The sequence below is a fragment of the Leguminivora glycinivorella genome, chromosome 19 (genome assembly GCF_023078275.1).
Source record: "Leguminivora glycinivorella isolate SPB_JAAS2020 chromosome 19, LegGlyc_1.1, whole genome shotgun sequence".
Lineage (NCBI taxonomy): Eukaryota > Metazoa > Arthropoda > Insecta > Lepidoptera > Tortricidae > Leguminivora > Leguminivora glycinivorella.
This window is the reverse complement of record NC_062989.1, coordinates 17,603,950-17,626,576: the sequence shown is the minus strand read 5'-3', so window position 1 is coordinate 17,626,576 and position 22,627 is coordinate 17,603,950. Positions and strand designations below refer to the sequence as shown.

The window sequence follows — 22,627 nt, the reverse complement described above, 5'->3', positions numbered from 1 at the left end:
CTCAGTCACGGGGTGACGTCAATTCGTCACGGCTCGTCGTTAAAAAACTATTAATACTGTTGGACATTATCTGTCAATTAGGTGATTTAGGTATAACTGACAGAATTGTGACAGTTAAAACAAGTAGATGAAACAGCAATTTCTTATTAAAAATACGGGCTTTTCTATCATGATTCATAAAAGGAAATACCTTAGTGATTTCCAAGTAGCAGTCGCATTTTACGTCGCAATTTTTTAGGGTTCCGTACCTCAATACAAAACAAATACAAATAAAGACAAAATGAACCCTTGTAGGATCACTCGTTGACGTTTGACATTATATATTTTACTAGTAAGCCCTAGTATTATACATACTTATGTTTTATACAAACATTATTATTCTCAGTATTTATTTTCTATCTTAGGCTAGGCTGTTTATAATATGGATATAAAAGTAAAATACAAAAACACATACAAAACAATATAAAAAAACATATAAACACATTATAAAAAACCTAACCTAGGGTGCCGCCAGCAGCGGGGCAGGGCCCAAGCTGCCGGTGGTTAGGGCTGCAGAGAGAGGAACCGTCGGAATATCCGCGCCGTGTCCAAGATCACCGCCTTCTGCATCTGGCCCTTGATCCAGCCACCTAGCGAGAGTCTCTTAAGATGTTGGTCGAGACTCTTCGCTATGAGACCGTTCGCTGAAACGACTATCGGAACAATGATCGTTGAATCAACATCCCACATGGCGGTTATCTCGTGAGCCAAGTCTAGGTACATAACATTATTGATGTAATTTTTATTTTATAACTTATGTATTTTCGTTTTATTGTTTTGTTATGAATGACATATTATTGATATCCTTATGTGATGATTATTGTTATTTTTATTAATTATTTTCTTATTATTATGTTGTGACGATATTTTGTGAATTTGTGCTATTTTAAAATAACATTTAATTTTCATTAAGAATTAAATATAATCTAATCTTATCTAATCAACCAACCATCCGGTTGTTTGCCAGTCTCAGTGGTCAACATTTTTGATCGTATTTTAATATTGAGTTGAAAGTATCGATAATAGGTCTACTCAAGTCTGTAAGATAATTTAATGATAATGATGAAGACAAATACATTTAGAAAATAAGTATGTATGAAAAGAACTGAATCTGTAATCGCATAAATCATTTTATAAAGGGGAGATATGCTCAGAAGTGGGACTCCCAAAAAGTTTAAAGCAAACTTTTTTCCTAAGTATTTAAAGGGGCCCATTGCCGATCACTCCATCGAGTGACAACCGCCTGTCAGGAGTAATATAATGTAGGAAACCCCCGATTTGGACCGATTTCCATAAAACATGGCTAAGAACACTAATTCAGCTTTCAAAGAAAAAAGAAACTAAATCTAAATCGGCCCATCCGTTCAGGAGCTACGATGACACAGACGGGTACACATACAGATAGAGAGACACGTCAAACTTAGAACACCCCGTCGTTCTTGCGTCGGGGGTTAAAAAGTGATACAAGCACCGAAGAACAGACAGGATCTTCGGTAGACACTTTATTTGCCAAGACATAGGCTTCATAGACCTTGAACTTATTAAGGATATAACGAACTCAGACAAAGAATTAAAAGGACATCCTGCAAGCCTCAAACCTTACTCACGTTTCTGACTCATTCATATTATATAGCCCACACAGTAAATGTGCCAAATAGTAACATTCGCGCCGCGAAGAGAAACAGCCTAATTTATTGTGTTATTGATAAAAAGTGCGGGTTTTTACTTTTTATCGCAATTGTACGTAATTGGTTTTAGTCAAATCGGTGGCTTTGTGGTCAGTGCACGTGAACATGTTTTTTAAATTGTTTTTGTTGGTGGTGAGTTCTTGTTTAATTTATTTTGGGTGATAGTTTTCATGCGGTGATTTTTTGGTGGATGATAATTCCTGTGCTTTTTACCCTTTTAAAAAACTGTTATATTTTATGAAATTACGTTTTGTGCACTGTGAAATAAGTTCATAGAATTAGATTGATGAATTATCGATGGTATCGCTAGATTTAGTGATTAAATTGATTTTTATGTAGCCATAAACAAAATGCGTCATGTCACTCATGTCCGTATACGCGAAGTTCTGCCTTGCTTGCTGCGTATTTCTATCAAGAAACAAAACGAGATTCCATAATATTTTGTATGTTGTCCAAAATATACAAATCCATAGAATTGTTGGTCGTTTAAAAATACGCTGTTTACATTTTTTCATTTCTCATTACCTACTATTTTACTGGGATTGTGTATGTGTAGGTTATTGCCTAAATGTGTTATTTTCCAAATAAACGCGCGACACTGTATAAAGCCATAAGCCATTAGCGTAGGTGTTGATATATGTAGGTGTTGATATATGTAGGTGTTGATATATGTAGGTGTTGATATATGTATTTCTACATATCGTCCCATTAATGCAAATACCGACTAAGTGACTTTTTGACGAAATCGAGTTTTTAGCACCTATAGAATAAGGTTTTCAAGGGCTACAATATGTTAAAACCCATGTATTGATACGACGCTGCATTCAAAAGATAGCTTTCGCATAAAGTTACTTAATGGTCAATTTGTTGCATTATAAACTGCCAGAATGTGATATGAATATTTAATATAAACTTTTATGCTTTATCCGCCAAGTAGAACCTTTTAATGGTGTATAGTGTTTTTTTGCATTTAAACATTTTGTTAAAGTAGCCATCTTATGTTCTACAAAAAAGTTTAATGTGTACATATTTGATTCTTGCAAATAAAACTATCAACAAAATTCTTTATTTTAAGTCAGGCTAAATACACCAAATGTCTTTAAGATGTTTTTCCAGAAGATGTTTGTTTACAAACATCAGCAATGTCATTCTACCAAAAAGTTGTATAGGGACTATAATTGGTTTTGCATGTGATGTGACGAAGGAAAGGATAACGGTCTATTACTGCAAATACCGACTATGTGTAAATAGGCGATTTTGAGATAATGCGGTTTTAAAGTTTGAAGGCACGTTTTATATAAAAACATGAAGAAATGTACGTTATGTGTATGGCATTTTAAAACCTATATTTTTTTGTTTACTACTTTGTCGTATATATATTCAGAATGTGTTTAGTTGGCGATCAAATACGATTTAATGAAACAGTCGAATACCTACTTAGTTGGTTTTTCCTGTAGAAATAAATGTTTGCATATTTCTCTTCTTTATACATATAAACCATTGTTTGTCTTAAATTAAGCTTCGTTTTTCATATGATGTTCTCTTGATTAGCAAAAAGTGCGTTCTCACCTCCTCCTTTTTTTGAAATCGGTTAAAAATACAATAACACAAACGGTTTAAGCTGAAGGAATCCAATTTATACGAGTAGACTTCAGATGTCACAACTGTGTACTACTTCACCAACTGCAGTATTAACGTCGTGGCTTGCGTGGGCGACGGTCGCGCGATGGTCGCGCGACGGCGATGCGATGCATACGAAATCAAACCTTATCGATATGGAAGTAGACGATGCGATGAGACGCGACGGCGACGGTCGCGCGACCGTCGCCCACGCAAGACACGGCGTAAGTGATTAAAACCACCCATAGTACTCTTTAGGTATGAAATCTCTGTCACAAAGGCTGCATAAAGCCTTGAGGACACTTAGGTGGAGTCGAACAGCGTCGAATCGAGCCCTGCATACATTTACAATGAACGATGAATCCGATTCGACGCGTCGCTAATGGACGTAGTTTCATAAGAAATGCAGAAGGCAAATTAATGAGATTCGACTCGGCCAGCTTAGTGGGCACCAGGCTTAAGTCATGTCGAAATCTAGATTTAGCACAAGGCAAGGAAATCAACGCCACAAATTGAACTCCAGTTCAATAGAACCACCTCAAACCTCTTAACGTATCATACCATATTTCTATCTTGGTCTAAAGCTCGATAAACAACTAGCTAACTTTGACAAAGGTATCATAATTAAATAGTACCATGAGTGCTTCCAATCACTTAATACCTAGTTAGTCTAGCATTGTCAGCCGTGTTACGGATGTGTTTGTATCGAATTCCACCAGCGATGAAGATTTTGTTTAATAACTTTTTATCACTCTTGCGCAGTAAGTGTGCAACACGCAGGCGTATCAGAAGTAAAAGAAAAAACTTTTGTTTAAAGTGTTTAAATTTGTATTTTGGACTACCATAAATACTTTTTTATCTTTTTATTGCAAGTGTGATGAAAAACAATGCGTGTAACTGGGGGCGTAAGAATATTGCAAACATGATTGCTTTAAATCGCCCCAGAAACCTATGTAATTACCGTTACACATTACTTTTTCTTACTTATTACCTCATCTACGCCTATATTTTAGTGACTTTGGCGTAAATGATTACTACAAAACTTTAAATAAACTATTAATTCAGGTTATTGAGCGTACAAAAACTATTTACCTATATTAAATGTAAAAGTGTAGATAGTGAAATTTTGGACATAAATTATGGCGGACTTCAGATTGCCCAGACAGTGAACTAGTATGTAGTAAGTACCTATGCATATTATGCTATTACCCAAAAACGCATTAACCGATTTGTAAAATTCTTTTTGTTATTTCAAGAGAATGCTATTGCGTTACTTCTTGTTAAATTTTACTGAAATCGGTTAAAGTATTTTGTGAAAAATCTCCTAAAACCGATTGAAGAGGATTTTTTTCAAATTTTTTTTTTGAGAATAACCCTTCAAAACCTCAAGTAAAGTATTATTAATGGTTAGTAATGTTAAAAAACTTTTTGTTACGAATGTACCACTTTAATTAACAATGATAAGTGAAGTTTTGTAACATAAAATTAGAGCAGCTATATTTCCTGCAGCTAAAACCGCCTATGTCATTGAGAATATTTAATAGATTTTGAAATAAGTTCAAAACTTTTGTATATTTTTTTTTTGCATTATCTCAAAATCACTTTTTTGCACATAGTCGGTATTTGCAGTAATGGGACGATATATCAACACCTAAACTCGACTAAAACTCGTACAGTAGTATCTTGTAAGGTACAGCGGGGCAAATGTAACTGGTCCATTTTTTCCATGTTTTACAATGTTTGCATTAATTAATAGAGTGTCCACCGGTTATATATGGTAGGCGTATTCAGTGGATACATATAGAACTCAACATCGTAAAATTGGAAACAATGGATCAGTTAATTACAATTGCCCCCCAGTCGAGATTGGTCCGCTGTACCTTAGTTTTATTTCCAGTCTGTTACCACTACGAGTGTGTGCTAAAATAGACACACTATCTTTAGGTCTGTTGTATCTTTTTCAACCTGTTTATTTCTTTAAATGTATATTAAATGTTGCTTTTGTTAACAGAATGAGCCAGATGTGAAATATGTTAAAATAGGTCCATTTATGTTACGAGATTCTAATGAATAATTGTCCAATCTCGTAATCCCACCCTCCAATCTCGTAATCTCGTAATCCAGCCCACCACAGTTAGTTTTCCAATTTTCAATTTGAACCTTATTCTATAGGTAATAAATTCGTAATATTTTCGTTTCTTTTAAAAATCAATGTAACAATGGAAATTCTACTTTATTCAGTTCTTGAAAGGTTCACATTAGATTGCAATAACTACTTACGAGGTTACAAGTGATGTACTTACTTATTATATAATAAAATTTCACAAACTCTTTTTCTTTATTTTCAGACTTTTTTGACAAAAGTATCACCGTCAAAGGTTGTCGCCGAACAAGATTACTACAAATATGACGAATACGACGATTACCAATACGACGATCCCTCATTACATAAAGTGGAAACCAAATCAACAAACAAACCAACACTTAAAGCTGAAACAACTCCATACAAATATACAAAAGGAGAACCAACTGAGAGTGCAACAATAAAATGGCTGAAAAATCTTGTAAATGAAGATTTTGAAACTAATGACTCGTTATCGAAGTCTAATGAAGCAGCAGACAATGAAGAAGAAATAACATACATACTTACAGACAGACCTTCTGTAGAAGAAGATAAACCTAGTTATGAAGTTACTGAAATTGTTGACGACATACCAAACACTGTTACTTTCAAACCTATAGTGACTAATTTCACAATCAAAGTACCATTGAATAACGCAACTACTGTTACTTCCAATGCAAATAGTATTAAAGACACTAATGAAAATAAGATTAACAAGGGTAATGTCCCAAGAAAGACTTCAATTAATATTTTCCATGTAAACGCTGAAATTGAGGATGATAAAGATAAGAAACCAGTAATTCAAAATATAAATATCCATAAAATACCTTTTGGTATTTTCAAAGTGAAAGATGATACACCTAAAATTAAAGAAGACGTGTTTAATCATATATATAGCACTGAATTGTATGACGAACCACATAAAGGTCATTACTTCCCGAATATATTCGCTGCGCCAGGGAACTTTCTTCGAAGATTAAGAGATAAAGGAGCCGCTTTATATCATAAGTTTTTTTAAGCTTGTAAATGGATGGTGAGTTTAAATAAATTAACAAATGTATACGTTTTGTTTCATTCACAAAGAGTCTCAAATTATAGTCAGTCCACCAAATCTGGCACTAGATAAAAGGCGGCAAATTTGAAACATGTAAGGTTCATCGGCCAATAGGCGAGACGACTAAAAAAAACGAATTAGTCCGTCAGTTAGATTATCACAGAATTTTAGACACGTATTTTTTCTTTTTTCTCGTAAACGAAAAATGACGACGGTACAATGCGTTGAAGTTTCGCGTGACGTCACGCCTAGGTACAATTTTTACTTAGAAGTGACGTCACAGGCCCCCACGCCGGAACTTTGATGCTCTATATCTTTGTATTTTTTTAGAAAAAGCGAAAAATATGTGTTCAGTATTTTTGGACGATTTAACTGACGGACTAAACAGAATGCCATTTTTTTATGTAGTCGTCATCCCTATTATATTCATAAATGACGTGCTTTCCTAAACCTTGACGTTGGTGGAATCATCCACGAGGTTTAAGGTTTAATGTACATAGAATTTATTTCGGGCCATTTCTTATTAAGTAGTCCAAGATTTGGTTGACCGCCTATGAATAGTGTAAAATTATAATTTTTCAAATAAATAATAAAATAAATAAATATTTAGACACCTTACACAGATCAACGTAGCCAAAAACTAAGCAAAGTTATGGGTACTAAGCGACGATATAGATAATGTAGATATACATACCTATATATATAGATAAATACATACTTATATACATAACATAGAAAACATCCATTACTTAGGAACAAATATCTGTGCTCATCACACAAATAAATGCCCTTAACGGAATTCAAACCGCAGGTCAGTAGGCAGGGTAACTACCGACTGAGCCTGACTGGTCGTCTTAGGGCCAACAAAAATGGAGGGTTAACCCACCATTTTATATGGTATTTTACAGTTGACAGACATACTAACCCTGAGTTTAGTAGTTGGTGCAAGGGGGCCTAATAATATATATAAGACCTATACATATATAAGTAATATATATGATATAAAGTTTGATTTACACGATTAAGTTTTTGAATCTTATGATTTTTGAAGTGACAAAAAAGTTGGAAAATACGCCACCGACAATAGAGTAATTATTAACTAACTCAATGTAGATGATGATGAAAAACTAAGCAGGGCTAAGATGGACGGCTGTCAATCATTTGAAAAGAAAAAGAAATGAAAAGAAAATAAAACACAGTGAAAAAACACTACCATGATACGGCCACTGGTCTCCGCTTTCAAAATTTTATTTCATTTTTAATACTTTTACAATTATTATCATTTCCAAATAACTTAATAGTATGTCACATATTCCTACGCCCCCATTTCAAGCGCGCATTAACAAAAGCAAATAAGAGGCCGCACACAAGTAAATTCGGAGGCAATTTCTCCCGCTGTTGACCTGACCGGAATATTAATGTCGGAAAATATGTTTACACATTTCTATTGATTTCTTCATGATGCGAGAAGCTTTGTTTCATTTTGGAATTTTAAACAAGTAAAATACATATAAGCAACTATTATTTTTACTATTAGAAGCTTTTAATATACTCACTAAAGTAATAAAGATAAAGAAAAAATTGCAATCTTGAAATTAGACCTCTGCATCGATACTCCAGCGCTTTGCCATCTGACCTGCCATGCAACTCGTGACTTGGTGGAGGTATTGGTGGCTGAGATGACAGAGCGTTGGACTATCGATCCAGAGGTCGTAAATTCTTGTTCAAAGCACACTTTAAATTTTTTTCTTAGCCGAGCGGCATCGATTGCAGAGGTATCTGCTTGACAAAATAATGTAATGATAACGATAGTACCTATACATATTTTCAAGTTTAGCAATGTATTACTATGCGTAGAACATCAATTAAATCTATACGGTCCAGCTCTACCCCTACACAACTACTTCGGGAAATAACAACTTACTAAATTACTATTTAATGTTAAATTTAGGGTAAGCATTATTTAGAATTATAGCAACTTAAGAACGGCATTTTGTAAAAAATATTGCATGATTTGGCGAGAAACTTTAAAAATGTAAAATGTATGTTATCTTTAAATAAATAAATAAAAAAAAACATGAGTCTAAAGAAATTAAACAAATATTCAATTAAATCTTCCAAAATAACCAAAAATTTTACATAAAACAAATAAAATGGATTACAAGAATTCAAAACTGGGCAGGTCACAGAAGGTTGTTAGAAGGTATTTCATTATGTATTTTTGGAATTGTACACGATAAAGAAACCTCACGAACAAGATCATTATAACTAATGTTTTTAAATCACTTTGGAATTAATTAAGGAACGCGTATGGATAAGATTTTATATTTACAATTCTGACTGGTCGATGAACGCGATTGTCCTGATTGGGGAACTATACAGAGCTGTAAAACTTCAAAATTTCATACGTATTCAAAATATGTCATAGGTATTCTAATGTAAAATACCCTATAATGGACGGTGATGCCATTATGGACAAAAAACACAAATCCTTAAAAATAAGTATCTAAAATTAGTTTCCAAAAACTGACGGCAATGTACCATAAACTAGAGTTGCAGAGCTGTTTAATTTTGAAGTTTCAATTAATTCGGTTATTTCTGAAGGGTTTCGCGGCAAGGAAAAATTCACCAGTTTACTGAAAAAAATATTAAGACGAATTCTTAGTAATGTTGCTAAGAGAGCTGAGTTCATGTATAAAATAATTAAAAAAAAATACTCGGTGTATACTTAAATGAGTTTTACTTACTGCACTAAGCATAAGATATAAGGTATAAAACATACTAGTTTGTCGCTCCAAAGATATAAAGAAATAGCGTTATTTTGCGAGTGTCCATTACTGGAACCGGTAAACTGCGTACCTCCTATGATGGACAAGGAACAATTTACAAAACCAAAATTTACAAGAAACAATCCTAAGTTAAAATAACCCAAACTAATTTTATTTATGGTATATAAAATTGGCTCATTGAGTATCAGTTGGCTTTAAAAGTAAAATTTTAAACTTATTTCACTGTCCATAATGGGGGATCCATTACTGGAGAACTGCCGTCCATTATTGGAGAAAAAACACCTAGTTTTAATTTGTTAACTATGAAGAAACCAATAGGAGTATCTATTCTGCAATACGCTTGAAATGTAAAAGAAGGATAGGACATTCAAGACACACGCTTAGCGGTATAATTTTTACATGTATCAGTGAAATATCAAAAACAAATGATTTTTTTTCTTAAACTGTCCATGATTGGGTCCGTTACCTTAGAGGTATAAAATTTCCTTTTGTTTGGTAAAATGCCCGGGATACAAAAGATAACAATGTTCCATGGCTGGGGGCCGATTTTTGAGTCTCACTGTCACTAAAATACCGGTTGAAAACGGTGAATTGCCTATTATTTTCAGTGACAATTTTCTGAATTCGAACGCCGTGAGACTCAAAAATCGGCCCCCTGATCCTGAAATAGTTTTCCGTGTATTTAGTACTAATCCCTTACATTCTCTTAACGGCGTGGAAACTCTATATTTTACCTCACTTCTGTTAAGTTCTCAGTCTCATCCTCATCATCTCTAAAAGCTTCTGCCATAAAATTATATCAAAGTTTACGTACGGAACACTCTAAAAAAAAATCTGGCATAATTTTTTTATCAGTGGTATAATAGTTACCGAGTGAGCCGATATTTACTGCGCCTACTCCAACGCCGTGTCTTGCGTGGTTGACGGTCGCGCGACCGTCGCCGTCGCGTCTCATCGCATCGTCTACTTCCATATCGATAAGGTTTGATTTCGTACGCGTCGCATCGCCGTCGCGCGACGATCGCGCGACCGTCGCCCACGCAAGCCACGGCGTTAGTTTACAAAAATATTATTATATTATTAAACTCTTTGTCAAATTTTAAGGTAATTAACAAGAGAAAAAATATTAAAAAAAATAGCTTTAGTTTTTATTTCGATGGTAATCACAGAACCCAGTGTGATTGTTGTTGAGGTAAGTAAATTCGTTCCTAAAAAAAAATTTTTTTCAAGAAAAAGCCACAACAACTTGCCTGTAATCCCTTTGGTGGTATTAACCACTCTCGATCACCTTTCTCCTAACGGGGGGTCAGTATCCTCGGAGGCTGCAGTGCCGCGGCGCCTTCGGACCGACGCGCGCGCATACAAGATCCATCCGATACGGTAAGTCCTCATACTAACTCTAAATTATTTATTTGTAAACATAGCTCCACGACAGGTCTCGCCTTCTTTTCTGTGTTAAAAAAAAATAATAAAAATTCGGACAATATTAAGATTGTGTCGACAATAGGGCAGTTGAACCTTAGATCTAGAACGTACCGTAATGTGTCAAACAAAAACAAAGTACTTAGATATCAAACTAATTCGGACAATACTTGAAATTATCATCCAAATTATTATTGTGTAATATGCGACTGGCCTAGTCGGTAGTGACCCCGCCTGCTAAAACGCGGTCCTGGTTTCAAATCCCGGTAAGGGCATTTATTTGTGTGATGAGCACAGATATTTGTTCCTGAGTCATGGATGTTTTCTATGTCATATAAGTATGTATATTTGCCTCTTTATATATGTATGTATGTATTGTTACATAAGACAAGTTAGGACATAGAAATACAATATAGTTGTACAAAGGCGAACAATATACAAGCTTTGTTTAGTTTGGGTCTAGGTTGCCTAATCTATGTAAGGTGTCGCCCAATATAAAAAAAAATTCAAGCACTTCATTCATTTGTAAACGTAGGTAATGTTGGTACAAAATTACATGAGACCGCCATTCGCCGATAGGCATACAAAAAAAAATTTGAAATTGTAAATATTGTACATTGTACCTCGTACTATTTTGTTGGACATTGTTGCTTATTTGCGGTGGGGTAAAAAATGGCTTCTGAGTGGTAGAAATACGACGTAAATGGACAAAATTTACATATTGTCAGAATTTGGATGATATTTTATTTTTGTTGGACACATTACGGAACGCTCTAGATCTAAGGTTTTGCCCTTTGGAATTATGTCGTTATGTTTATTTTTTATTACATACCTACTCAAAAACACATTAATTTATTATTGTACATAATTTGATGATGTTGTGTTTTATGATTTGTATTATAAAAATATTGAGTTAAACGTTGAAATCTAAAACACCGAAACGTCAAAAAAGTTCAAAGTACCTAAGTACTTTTTATTTGACCGACATGATTACGAGTTTACAGTATGATCTAAGTATATTTGAAATAACTATTAATAGTTATTTCAAATATACTTAGATCATACTGTAAACTCGTAATAATAACTATTAATAGTTATTTCAAATTGTATATAGGACTTTTTCAAGGAATAACCATCGATACTGACCTACATTTTTGATTGTCGCTTGATAAAAAAGGCACAAGGACAGGTACCTAATTCAATGTTTTTCAGAAAAGATAAAAATATTAAAATTGCCCCGTGTGGTGCCGGGTTAAGAATTTCACCACCCCTTTCTTCCCGTGGGTATCGTAGAAGTCGACTGTGGGATATGGGTTAAATTGTGGCGTAGGCGAGAGGCTGGGAACCTGTCACTGCAATGTCACAATTTGGATTTCTTTCAACCCCTGTTTTGCCAAGAGTGACACTGAAACTTAGTAGTACATGTGCTACCTACCCCTTTATGGGATACCTAGGCGTTATTATATGTATGTATAATTAGGTATGTAATATTAGTAATAATTTAATACTAGATTATACTAGGTACTTGTACAGCAACACAATGACATTCAGGCAAATTTTTTCAAGTTTTCAAAATTTAACTTTAAATGACAATACATAATTTATGAAATCGGTCTATTATGTCGGTGTTTTTTTTTTCAACATTTAAATTTTTTAGTTAGGTGATTACATACAAACACTCTCATCTCAACTGTTTTTTCCCTAGTTTTTTGAAGCAAAAGTACTTAATATTTCAAGCTTAAAGTTTTAAGTACAGAATGCATTACAAATGCTAATATTTTTACTTATTTTCGTGTAGTTTTTGATACAAATTGTCACCTAGCGTATCGCGCGATAAAAAATGATAAAACATCAGGACGTCCCTATCGCACTTTAACCATGTGCAACTGCCTAGACTAAGCCTCAGATAGCCCTTTAAGCGAAACTTAAATCTAAACCTCATCTACTTTCTCCCAGTCACCCACGCAGCCCAAATATCTAGGTCTCAAACTAAGCCCTTTCTAACCAACCAGTTAGCATTCTAGGCTGACCTATATCCAACAATGTGGAGCCAGATATAGAAACCGTTATTGGCGACCTAGGTTTCGATCTGGTGCATATTTTATGCATTTCGGATTTAATTGCAGTGTGCAACGGGGTATTTAGCTGAGTAAAATCGGAACTATTACAATTATTTATATTGTACGACAACTAGTTATTAATGTAGTCAACCAATTGGTACCCAAGGCCACTGTAGAACTATGTCACAGTGACGTTATAAATCAGATTGTAAGAAATCTCTTACTGCTTGTCATTTTGACATGGTTGTAGAGTGGCCTAAGTGCGTTTTCACATTATCCGATCCGATATCGGATGTCGGAAGGATTTCAATGGAAAAAATCCAAGATGGCGCCTGTAATGTATGGGATATCGGTCCGACATCCGATATCGGATCGGATAATGTGAAAACGCACTAAGGGCTCCAATTGGTTGACTGTAAATATGGCAATGATTTATAAGGTACTAGCATTTTCCCGCGGCTTCGCTCGCGTTAATTTCGAAAATTACGCAATGCTCCATACAAACTCCCACCCCCCATTTTAGGGAAGTGGGACGTTAGAAAGAGAAAAAAGTAGCCAACTAGTATGTCACTCTCCATCTTTTCAACTATCTCCACTTAGAAAATCACGTCAATTCGTCGCTCCGTTTTCCGTGAAAGACGGACAAACAAACAGACACACACTTTTCCATTTATAATATTAGTAATAATACAAGACTATACCTAGGTACTCGTACAGCCACACAATGACAACTGGCAAATTATTTCAAGTTTCCAAGATTTAACTTTAAATGACAATACAAAATCAATAACAAATATTTGGGCCATTTTTTTCAAAGTTGTCCTCCCCACTTTTTTTGGATTTGGAATTTTTTATGTGTTTTCCACTCAGAATCGCAAGCTCTTTCAATCCTAATAGGAGAAAAAAGTGTCCCAAGGTTTTTTTCCCATTCCGTTACCATTTTTTCATACATTTTGTATGGCGGTAACGGAATGGAAGGTTCGAAAAATGTATGCAAATCTTGGGACATTTTTTTTCTCCTATCAGGATCGAAAGAGCTCTCGATTCTGAGTATGAATCGCGTAAAAAATACCCATGTTACAAAAAAAGTGGGGTGGACAACTTTGAAAAAAATGGCATTTATCAAAATTAAAAGTAAAATAACATTTTCATCTTCTGCAACTTTATAAAGTTTCACAAAATAATTTACCCAAAACTCTCCAATTTTCAACTTTACCAAACTTGTACAAAATCAATAAGTACCTACCTCAAATGCTCTCCATCATTAGTTATTAATCAGTTACCTAAGGTCGTTCACCTCGGGGTGAACGGACTTGAGTTATAAACAAAAGCTGTCCGACCTGTATGTGACGTCACAAATGTGTATTTGGGTAAAATGTTAGGCTTTTTTAGGGTTTTAGCGTAAACATGTTAAAAAGGGACTGAAATATTTGCAATTTAGGAGGAAATCAAGTTCGTAAGTTATACAAAACAGCAAAAAAAATTTGGTCAGAGTGTATTGACATGGGATTTTTGACATTGACTGTAGCGAGTTTAACACGCTAATGTGATAAAGACTATCGCGTCGCTGCGTCCTATTCGCACTTAAAACGATACTGGAGGGGTCAATTCTCCATACAAACGCTCTCGACTATTTCCTACCTGGGTTTTGAAGCTAGAGCAACGATTTCTTCAACACAGATTAATTATTATTTTTTTATCTGTGTAGGTAAGTTTTTATTTTTTTTTATATTCTTATTTTTAAAGACGCCAGAGATCATCGAAAATTTCAGAGATCATTAAAAACGGCCTTATTGATTATTGCGCAAAAAAGGTGTAGCATTCAAAATTGGTAACAATTAGCCAAAAAACAGAACGGTCTCACACAGATTATTTTTTTTGTTATTCAGATTCTCAAATTTCGTTACGATTGATTAAGTTTTAAAGGAGGAAACAGTCGAGAGCGAAACCTCGAATTTAAATATTTTTACTAAAATTCCCAAATTGAAAGGGGGCTCCTTTCCATTTTAGCATTTTCGCTCCTGTAGCGTCTTAAAGAAGGTACAGAAAAGTTATATTCAAATAGCCTTCTAGACCCGTAGGTATTCTTATAATACAAACGGTCCCTATTACCTGTAGAAATGTACGTAAGTAAGAAAACTAATCTAAATTAAAAGGGTATCTTATCACTTACCAGAGCATTTCCTTCTTGATCCGTTCCTCATTCCGTGTGATTGGAACCTTTTTTTTTATTTATCGTATGGCATTTATACGTCTTACTGGATTTCAATTACATAATGGTTTTTCTTGGCATTTTAATAGGGCAAATTGTGTTTGGATCCAGTAAGCACTGCGAGGTCCTGAAGGACAGTGCAGTTGCCAAGTACGTTGCTCTGTTAGCACCACCCGGGGATCACGTGTAGGGTTATCTAAGGTAATTCCTACGGACGTGGAGCAACAGCGACCCCCAATTTTTTCCCAAACTTATGTTTTTCTCCATTTTCCGATCACAGGCTTCTCTTTTTACACAACACTGTATCCATTTTAACCATTTCACACAAAACTCAGGGCTCAGTCGTCTTAGCCGAAAGACAATCGTTGACACTAGACCGATCAAAACACAGTCTGGCTCTGTCGCGCCAATACGGAAGAGCGATGGAGATAGCTGGGCCATTTTTTTTTCAAAGCTGTCCACCCCACTTTTTTTGTAATACGGGTATGTTTTACGCGATTAATACGCAGAATCGCGAGGTCTGTCGATCCTGGTAGGAGAAAAAAAATATCCCAAGATTTCCGTACATGTTTTCGGACCTTCCATTCCGTTACCGCCATACAAAATGTATGAAAAAATGGTAACGGAATGGAAAAAAACCTTGGGACACTTTTTTCTCCTATTAGTCTAGAATTGAAAGAGCTTGCGATTCTGAGTGGAAACCACATAAAAATTTCCAAATCCAAAATAAAGTGGAGTGGACAACTTTGAAAAAAATGGCCCAGCTATGATACCGATATGATCGTGAGCGTTTCTACACTTGCCTACGCAATCTGATGTAAATTTTCGTCCACACAGTTTGCTCAAGTTCGCAGTGTCGCAAAACTTCACGTAAGCATCAAAAGTTTAAGACGAAGTGTGTAACAACGAACAAGAGTCGAGTTTCATGAACTAAAAGTAGAACAAACGTCGCCAAAGTTCATGTAATTATAACAATATTAATTCCATACACATATCACGACATATGTAGGATTTATAATATAGAAAAAGAAATAAATACTTTTAGTATTACTGCGAGAAATTGACACGGAAAAAACTGACGTATAGTTTTTTTTTACTGGCCAGTGCGCTGACTGCGCCGTGAAGGTTTGATAACTTCGATACATTTGCAATCTGTTAGCGGCTATACTAAAAGAAGTTGATAGAATATTCTAATTAAATTAATTAATATTTGCAGCGATGGTAGCCTAGAGGTAAGACCGTGCAACTTCCCATCGGGAGGACGGAACCACGACTCGTCCCAATGAGTTTTTCGGAACTAATGTGGCAAATGTCATTTAATATTTTGACATTAGGGTTTCAAACCTAACTCTAATATCGATAAATAAATAATAAATAAAATAAATAAATATTATAGGATATTCTTACACAGATCGACTGAGTCCCCCGGTAAGCTCAAGAAGACTTGTGTTGTGGGTACTCAGACAACGATATATTTAATATACAAATACTTATATAGAACAGGAACAAATATCTGTTCTCATCACACAAATAAATGCCCTTACCGGGATTCGAACCCGGGACCGCGGCCAGCTACCCGCTAGGCCAGACCGGTCGTCAATGAAGGAAAACATCGTCAGGGAAACCGGAACAAATCCCAATAAGGCCTTACCCTTCGGTTTGGAAGATCATGGCAGTCGCTTTCGTAATAACAAAGAATCTACGCAAAATTTTGGGATTAGTAGTTAAAGCGGACCCCATCAGGCTCCCCCACAAGCCGTGGCGAATGCCGGAAAAACGCAAGGAGGATGATGAGAATAGCTAATTAATTCTCTATACCTTAGTGCGCCTGTGTGGTGACACTGGTGACGGGTTAAGAATTTCACCACCCCCTGTCTTCCCGTGGGTGTCGCAGAAGGCGACTGTGGGATATGGGTTAAATTGTGGCGTAGGCGAGAGGCTGGCAACCTGTCACTGCAATGTCACAGTTTCATTTTCTTTCAACCCCTTACTTGCCAAGAGTGGCACTGAAGCTTTAGTAGTTTCATGTGCTCTGCCTACCCCTTTATGGGATACAGGCGTGATTGTATGTATGTATGTATACCTTAGTAAAACTTTATCGGTAAATCCATCCATACTAATATTATAAATGGGAAAGTGTGTGTGTATGTTTGTTTGTCCGTCTTTCACGGCCAAACGGAGCGACCGACGAATTGACGTGATGGAGAGTGACATAGGCTACTTTTTGTCTCTTTCTAACTCATGCGAAGCCGCGGGCAAAAGCTAGTCTATGCTTTCTATCATTTCTATGCATTCTGTTCCAGTAGAACTTAAAAACAAGATGTTATGTTTTTATTATATCTTGATACTTGGTAGATTGGCCATTGCAGAAAAATAACTGAAACAAATATAATAGGTATAATTTATGCCTTTGATCTAAAGTTGCGACCACACCGCTGCTTAAAAAACGGCGACGGTACGGAATGGCAGTGATGCATCGTATCCGTACCGTTTTTACCGCATGCTCCCCACACCGCTACTCAAAAAACGGCGACAGTACGGAAACGCACAACGTGCCCCATACGAAAGTCACTGCGTTTCCGTATCGTCTGCGTATTTTGAGCAGCGGTGTGGGGAGCATACAGTAAAAACTGTACGGATTGGTTTGATGCGTCACTGCGATTCCGTACCGTCGCCGTTTTTTTTTAAGCAGCGGTGTGGTCGCACTTGTCGTTAATCAGTAAAACCAGAAACCTTTAATCCAAAAAAAAACCTATTTTAAAATGTATTCGTGTTTTTTTTTTCAGATTGCAACAATGATTCGTCACGTGACACTTCTGGCCATATGTGCCCAGGTCATCACTTTCAATGCGGTAAGTCAAAATCATTTTTACAATCATGAGCTATTGTCTTTTACCCATTCCGTTTGCCATTCTTTCATACATTTTGTATGGCGGTAACGGAATGGAAGGTTCGAAAAAATGTATGCAAATCTTGGGACATTTTTTTTCTCCTATCAGGATCGAAAGAGCTCGCGATTCTGAGTATTAGGCCCTCCGCTCACGAGGCTACTCTCAAGCGACTTTCGTCTCATACGCGTATGATACGCGTCGCTCGTGAGTAGCCTGCATACAAATTAACGTCGCTCCGCACACGACGAGACGCGTCTACGACCCGTATGCTACCAGTCGCACGCGACTGTCATTGCTGGTCGCACGCTACTCGAGTCGCATGCACGTTGCAAACAAAAATGGCGGTGGATCAAAAGTTTAATATTCGATTTGTCCAAGAAGTGGAAAATTATCCGTGTTTGTATAATTATAAGCTGCCAGAATATATGAGAAAAGATGTGGTGGAAAAGGCGTGGAATGATATTGGCAAAAAAATTAATATGACAGGTCAGTATAGGTATTATATTTTGTTTTTATGAAATGAAGGGTTTATTTACCTACTATTATTACATTAACCTACTACAAACTATGAAGGGGTGAGTGATAAATAACGTCACGATTCAAAATTCATCGTGTTTCATCATCTTGTACGCACGAATTTTGCACTGCAAATGATAAAAATCGTCTCAGTTGCGTAGCACTGTGTGCGGAAACGAGTAGCATACCAGTATGCAACCATGAATTGCATTGCAATCGCGTCGCTTGAGAGTAGCCTCGTGAGCGGAGGGCCTTAATCGCGTAAAAATACCCATGTTACAAAAAAGTGGGGTGGGACAACTTTGAAAAAAAAAATGGCCCAGACACAATATCTACTACAATATTACCCAAACAGCACTCGAAATTAACAAAACTCGTATTAGCATAGATAACAGCTGTTTCGACACCGAGAGAGTGATCTCAAAGCCATTGTAGGTGACGAAATGAATGAATATTCATTTTGCGGTAACTTTCATGCGGGAAGATGGTGCGGTTGCGAAAAACGCTGTCAGAAGATATGCGGGCTACTGCGGGTGTACGTGATTGTAAATAGGTATAATAAAGTTGACACTTTATAACTAGAGAGCGGATTTTAGGTAGTAAATATTAATATCGATATGATTCGCGTAATTTATTATTTTTACCACACACACAAAAAAGTAAAATAAAACCCTTTTTGATGCTTTTGTGAATATTTGGCAAAGATTATGATGATAATAAATTAAAAAAATGTTCGTTAATTTTTTAAATAGTTTATTTATTTAAGTTCCCCTTCTTTATATTTCGTCTGCGCATTGCACACTTCTATTAGGTACGACTCAAAGAAAAGAAAAATGAAAATAACTCGCTTCCTGTACACAAACTCCTTTATTTAGAATAAAATACTTTTATTAGTATTTTGTTGCAAAAATAACATTAATTTAATCTAATTATTCAGCGAAGTTTGCGGTGTGCGATGTATAATAACAATAGATTGTAAGACCTTATTATAACCATATGACATGTATTTAAAAATTGCACAAGTCATATCCATATTAAAAATCGCTACCTGAAATTCGCTCTTTATTTATAACCACAGATATTTTCAATCGAGGCTTTCGAAAAAACACATCGTGTTGGTGTCTTATATCGTACCAATGAGTTTTCCTGAACTGATTTTTGAACTAAAAAAACTAGTACCTATTTGTTTCATTACATAAAAGAAAAAATAACGGTCCTGACCAAAATCTATAAATATTTCATTTATGATTATGAAATGAACTAAGTATGTCCGACGTTCGTTTGTCATCATCTTCCTCCTCCTTGCGTTATCCCGGCATTTGCCGACGTTCGTTTGTAAGACTATTTAATATACGAATACAACAGTTGATAAAAACAAAAAAAAAAACATTAATAAAATAATTTAAAATATGTGAAACTGAGGACTGTGGTTGACTGGTAGAGAATGCCTCATGGCATTAAGTTCGCCTTTTGTCCATTAAGTTTGTCTTTTGTGCAATAAAGTTTAAATAAATAAATAAATAAACATGTCAAAACTAAAATAAAATGTAAACATTAGGAAATTACCCAACAAATACGTTTTTAAAAAATCATGAATGTTATCTTTCTGACAGGTTAGTAATATTTATATATATGAGTACCTATGTATTATATAACCTATCGTTATTTATGTAAAAATAGTATGTAATTGTATGTACGTTAATATATTATATGTCTAAGCTTTTGATTGATATTTCAAAATTGGTCTCTTAATGAACCGCCTACAATCTTCTCTGCTTTGCACAAAGGTTGACTGGTAGAGAATGCCTCATGGCATTAAGTTCGCCTTTTGTACATTAAGTTATTCTTTTGTGCAATAAAGTTAAAATAAATAAATAAATATAAATAAAGAACAAAAAAAAGACAGGAATAATACACACACACAATACTAAGGAATTTAAGTCACAAGTCAATGTTGCCTTGCATTTTTAAAACGCGTTTTTAATCCCAATCGCACTAGCTGTTATAATTTACCCCAAACCCTGAATAGGGGCAGAACAACCCTGTAACCATACTTGATGAAAGGGTGGCTTTTGTCCCAAACAGAATTAATTAACGGCTTTGAAAGCTGGTAAAAGTTCACTAATGTATGAGTCTCTACAGTACATTTTTGACGTTTTCGAATACTCGATAAATGTCACAGATAACCTCAAAATTAAAATTTTGAAAAAACCCCCGACCGCGACATAGTGGATCGACTTTCATGAAACATAGCTAATAAAAACAAAAAAAAAACTAAATCTAAATCGGTTCATCCATTCGGGAGCTACGATGCCACAGACAGACAGACACGTCAAACATATAACAACACGGTTTTGCGTCGTCGGGGGTTAAAAATGATAATGGTTATACATAAAAATATGAAGAACTCCAAGCGGTTACCTAGAGTCAGTCCAAGCAAAGAGGATCGAGTATTAAAGAGCGTTACTGTCAAAGCAAAATGTGTAATCACAGTGCATAGACTGCCATCTCTCCACACAGGCTTAAAACTTTTGAACCTCAGTTTTGACAATTTGGCCCATATTCTGAGCTTGATATGTTTTAAAATGTCAAATTTTAATATTAGCGCCATCTAGCTGAGCCTACCCCAAAGGTGTAACGCCATCTAGGTCACCACTGCTTTATCTATATGGTACTGAGGTACGTTTTTTTCTTAGACTTTATCCGTCTAGATGGAGTTATATAGGTCTTTGGTCCAAGTAAGCAACGATTTTGACAGCCAAAGGGTGCAAATATTTTAAACGTCAAACTTCGCTGTTTTTTTTTAATACCACGTCGGTGGCAAACAGGTATACGGCCCGCCTGATGGAAAGCGGTCACCTTAACCTATGGACGCCTGCAACTCAAGGGGTGTCACATGCGCGTTGCCGACCCATTAGAAACTTGTACACTCCTTTTTTGAAGAACCCCATATTGTTCCCAAGGATGCTCGCGACATTTCACATTTTTAACCCTCGACGCAAAAACGACGGGGTGTTATAAGTTTGACGTGTCTGTCTGTTTGTCTGTGTGTGTGTCTGTCTGTGGCATCATAGATCCCGAACGGATGAACCGATTTGGGTTTAGTTTTTTTGTCTGAAAGCTGAGTTAGTCGGGAGTGTTCTTAGCCATGTTTCATGAAAATCGGTCTACTATGTCGCGGTCGGGGGTTATTTCAAAATTTTAATTTACTTTACCTATTTAGTACTCCCCGGTTTAGTCGAAATGACAAAAGACTAGACGCCGATTGAAACGCAATGTTGCCACGTGACTGGTGGTCGAGGGTCTTGGGCAGGTATAGAGAGAAAACCGTTGTTGCTTGATTCAGATCTTTTTCAAAATTGGAAGTACTTACTCTAGTTTTAAGGGATTTGCATGACGTTATTACTATTGATAATACCGCCACCTATAGGCGGTATTGGGAACTACATAACTCTCTTAATGACCTATATCGACTGGAAACATGCGATCCTTGAGGTAAGCCACCTAGGATTCGGATTAGTATGTAAAAGTAATCATAGATGGCGCTGTCAACAGATGACAAGTTGACACGCAGTCTGGCTCCGTCGCGCCATTACGGAAGAGCGACAGAGATAGCTAGCTACGATAACGATATTATCGTAAGCGTTTGTGCATTTGGCTACGTACCCTGATCTGTCAGTCAATCAATCAATCAATCAATTATTTATTCATGATAACTACAAAATACACAAGTAAGAAAACAGAAACAGCAAATAAAAGAAATTAAACATATAAGTTACCACAAAATGGTCCCGACTCAGCATAAAATGCTAACCCGAGGGTCAGCGCTGGTCTTCCGTCGGGACCATTTTGTTGGTCACGAACGCAGCTGTACGACGCGGACCTGTGACACAGTCACTCCCACTGACACTGACCTACTTCAAACTCGATAGCGAGATCACCTCGGAAAGATTCCAAAAAGCAATTTGTCTTAATTACAAGCCTAACGACAGTTGCAATTAAGGGCTCCGACAAAATGGAGACTTATCATTAAGGGATTACTCGGAGATGCGCACTGACAGCTAGTTTAGAAGAAATTTGGCCTGATTTTATAAGTCGTTGAACTTTAGAGATCTTATTTTAATAATCATTTTATCATCGCCCGGTAATGCCTTTCATGATTTATTTTTTCGAATGACTTAATTCGATATAATTGAACAGCAATCCAGGCAGGC

The 22,627-nt window shown here is 35.9% G+C and overlaps 2 protein-coding genes across 3 annotated transcripts in view; both read left to right on the top strand.

The window, feature by feature from the left end:
- Positions 1-1,683: 1,683 nt before the first annotated feature.
- On the top strand, positions 1,684-6,531 carry LOC125236607. The gene is made up of 2 exons (XM_048143469.1): positions 1,684-1,859; positions 5,696-6,531. The coding sequence occupies exons 1-2, from the start codon at positions 1,833-1,835 to the stop codon at positions 6,485-6,487; spliced, it is 819 nt and encodes a 272-aa protein (XP_047999426.1). The 5' UTR covers positions 1,684-1,832; the 3' UTR covers positions 6,488-6,531.
- Positions 6,532-10,583: 4,052 nt separating this feature from the next.
- LOC125236335 overlaps positions 10,584-22,627 on the top strand; it is a 28,618-nt gene continuing 16,574 nt past the window's right edge. For both annotated transcript variants that reach the window (XM_048143095.1, XM_048143094.1), the window contains exons 1-2: positions 10,584-10,692; positions 17,793-17,858. In XM_048143095.1, the coding sequence (XP_047999052.1) occupies positions 17,802-17,858 (57 nt within the window). In that variant the 5' untranslated portion in view covers positions 10,584-10,692; positions 17,793-17,801. The remainder of the gene's footprint in view (positions 10,693-17,792; positions 17,859-22,627) is intronic.